The 3,396-nt window shown below is 39.1% G+C and overlaps 1 protein-coding gene across 7 annotated transcripts in view; it reads left to right on the forward strand.

The window, feature by feature from the left end:
- Window positions 1-200: 200 nt before the first annotated feature.
- The window catches only part of LOC103131852 (uncharacterized), an 11,086-nt gene continuing 7,890 nt past the window's right edge, over window positions 201-3,396 (forward strand). For 4 of the 7 annotated variants that reach the window (XR_001660764.1, XM_016666950.1, XM_007543593.2 and 1 more), the window contains exons 1-2: window positions 201-280; window positions 393-755. Coding sequence is in view for 6 of the 7 variants with exons in the window: in XM_016666950.1 (XP_016522436.1) it covers window positions 232-280; window positions 393-646 (303 nt within the window). In the remaining variant the exon portion in view is untranslated. Of the gene's footprint in view, window positions 281-392; window positions 756-892; window positions 1,291-3,396 lie in introns of those variants that run through there. The other 3 variants (XM_016666949.1, XM_016666945.1, XM_016666944.1) reach the window with 3 other exon arrangements.

Consider the following 3,396-nt stretch of genomic DNA (forward strand, 5'->3'; position numbering starts at 1 on the left):
TGTATTTATCTACATCAATATTTTTATTGTTATTGATCTATAATGGCCGTAAAGTTTTTTGAAATCTGTTAAACTAGAAAGCAGCTAATTTGTTTTATTTTTCTTAGTGTCTGTAGAGGAGATCCTGAATGAAGTCAGACTGAGTTGTTATCAGTCCAGTTGCTCCTCATATTAGTGATATTGTTCCTGAAGTCCTGCTGCCTCTCCTCCTCCTCCTCTTCCTCTCTCAGGATGAAGATGATCTCCCTGCTGCTCCTCATCCTCAGCTCATGTCTCTGTGGTCAGTCTCCATCTTGTCTTTGTGACAGAAAGCTCTCTAGATGGAGCTGAAAGACTCCCATGTTCCAGTTCTCAGTGTGTCTGCTCCTCTCTTTCCCTCTCTGTCTCCTCAGCAGCAACATTTGTAGTGAATGTGACCCAGAGCAGCTATGAGGCAGAGGAGAACCACAGCATCACTCTGGAGTGGACCTTCACCACCAGGACTCAGGGATCCTACAGGGAACTGTTCATCTACTGTGAAGCGAACACGGATCATGGAGTCTTTGTTCTCTATCAGGTCCATGATGGTGTTGAGTTTCCAGATTCTCAGGATGATCAGTTTTCAGGACGAGTCCAGAGTGACAAAGACGTCCTCAGAGAAGGATGAATCAGACTCCATGTGTCCAGACTGAGGACTGAAGACTCTGGTCTGTATCTGTGTGACGTGAAAACTGAAGATGGATTCAACTCTGGAAGATGTCGACTCAAAGTTACTGGTGAGAAGAAGAAACCTTTTCCTCAGATAAAATCCTGATTCCTGTGTTGATGAACCATCATCTTCATCTTCATCATGAATCCTCCTGGATCTCAGTTTTCATCAAATATTAATAAATATTTCTGATTTCTCTCCCAGCTGCTGATCAGATCCAAACTCAGAGACCAACTTTGACTCCAGAACCAAAGAGACGAGGAAGGATCATCATCTTCATCACTGTGGGATCAATAGCAGCTCTGATGGTTCTAATAATAATCTTGATTATTTGGTTTAGGAAGGAAAGAAAGAATCGTATGACAACTAAAAACAATACAGAGAACAGTGTTGTTCACTTTACAACTGTTTAAAACTAATTTTGCCACCACATAAATATCAGATATGATTGTAGTTTTATATCATGTAATATGTGTGATTGTATAACTGTGAACTACTGAACTGAATTTATCTTTTGGGATAAATGAAGTATTGTGAAGTGCAGAAGCTGAAGTTTTATAAATATAACTAATGTGATTTAAAGAATATTTATTTAGTACAAGAAAATAAGAGCCTGTCTGAGTTATTGTTCTTGTTACGCCTCCAGGAGTTAAGGGGCAGTAAAGATGTGTCCAGAGGAAACAAGTGGAATGTAAAATGATTTATTACAAAAAGAAGGTTTCACAAAACCAAAACACAATACAATGTAGCCCAATTAATGCGAACAAAGGACTAACAAACTGAAGAATATCAAGTGCAAAATAAGTTACAAAATGCCCAAACAAGTCAATCCAAAGTAAACTTAAAATAATGTAAAAGGAAAAAAAGAACACACACACTTTCAAAGGTAGACGGATGGATCTGTGTCATCTACAGTCCAACAGTCTGATAAAATCAGGTTCTGGTCTGATTCCTCCTCTGATCTCCACCAGAACCACATTCAGAACCAGAATCAGTACGGAGAGGAAAAGAGTTTCTAGAACATCTGGACCTCAGAGTCTCTTTGTCCCAGAATCTGGATGGATTCACTTTGTTCTTTAAACTCTGTTGGTTCATTTAGTTTAAATAAATCCTCCCAGTTCCTCCAGTTCAGTCTCTCTGACTGAAACTGGAGGAACTGGATGTGAAGAATATAAATGTTTCACTTTCTGGAAGGATCTGGACAGTTTTTATCATAGAAATGCTGCAAACAGAAATGGAGTCTTGACTGAAGTTCAGTCTGGAAGACTCTAGTCGCACCTGCTTCATCAATCAGCGCCCGCCTCTCTGCAACCTGGACCTATCGGCGCGGACCAAGCCTCGTTCCAGCCAATCATCGTTTGGGCTTCAGTTCAAAAGGACCTTCACCCATAGCCTCCTCTGCTCACCAGCTGTGATTAACCCACCTCCACCCCATCTCCACCTTCTGCTCCCGGCTCTCAGGCCTCATCTTCCTCTGACCGCCACCACCAGTACAGGCCCCGGGGGGTTTACATTCCTATGCTGCATCAAAGTCCAGCTCGATGTCCCTGGCTGAGGCCTGAACGCCAAAGAACTTTTTATTTTCATGTTCATTTTGTCATTAAACTCTTTTAATCGCCTTCTTTCTCCATTTGAGTCTCTCCATATTGAACTTTAGTTTCTAAGATTTAGGATCTAAATGAGATTCTTGATGTTGTGAATTCAGCCTGTTTATAATAAATCATGTGAAGCTGATGATTATTTTATGATTTTCTATCAACTGAATCTCTTTTCTGAGTTCTGCACTGAATATATTGAGAGAAACTCTCCAGATCTCAGTGTTTCATTGTTAAATTGTTGAAAATGAACCAAAGGCATGCTGGGAAATGTAGTGACAAAACTGAACTTGAGTTGCTGCTGAGTAACTTTGGGCTGCAGTGATTAAGGACATGAGAACATAATATTAAGATTCTGCTTTTGTGTGGAATTAACTTTTTTTTTAAGTTGCAAACTCTAAAAGAGGAAATGATAAATTTAGACAGTTCCACTTCTATGCTGAGGTTCCTAGTGACGTCTGCGAGAGCTGAGTCGGCTCTTCACGTTGCGTAAACTTTGTTTACTCACTTAAAGAGTAAAGAAAACCATCGTGTGGTGAAAACATTGGGGGAAGTTTGCTGTCTCTCCCCAAACCTCTCAACTTGTTTCATCTGTAGGATGGAGACTCACCGGTCCTTTAATGTAGAATCAGAAGTCAGATAAAATTATTTCTTAGTTGTTTTTTTGGTTTTATTACTTTCAGCATAAAATAGAAATACCAAAATATTAACATTTCCTGGTTATAATGACAGAGAGAGAAGTTCATCACATATATGGAGGATTTAACTCTGGTTGTCACTGAAGATAGATCTATAGATCTATAGATCTATAGATTCACTAATTGTGTGAACTGCTTACTTTTTATGTTAATCGACATAAAAGTGAATTATTGATTTTAATTGAGGAAATGAGAGAAAATTGTGGTTTTGTTACAAACAGACATAGTAAAGCTCTTTGAACATCAAACATGTGAAAAGATGGAGGATCTGAAGTGAAAGTGAATCTTCCTGATTGGAGACAAACAGCTGAGATCCTGACTGAACTCCTTCAGTTCAATGAAGCAGAAAAACTTTGAGAGAATCAACAGATCAGCTGATCTCTGTCAGAAAGAAAACTGTTAAATGAAACAACAA

Source organism: Poecilia formosa, unplaced genomic scaffold (genome assembly GCF_000485575.1).
Source record: "Poecilia formosa unplaced genomic scaffold, Poecilia_formosa-5.1.2 Scaffold856, whole genome shotgun sequence".
NCBI classification, from domain to species: domain Eukaryota; kingdom Metazoa; phylum Chordata; class Actinopteri; order Cyprinodontiformes; family Poeciliidae; genus Poecilia; species Poecilia formosa.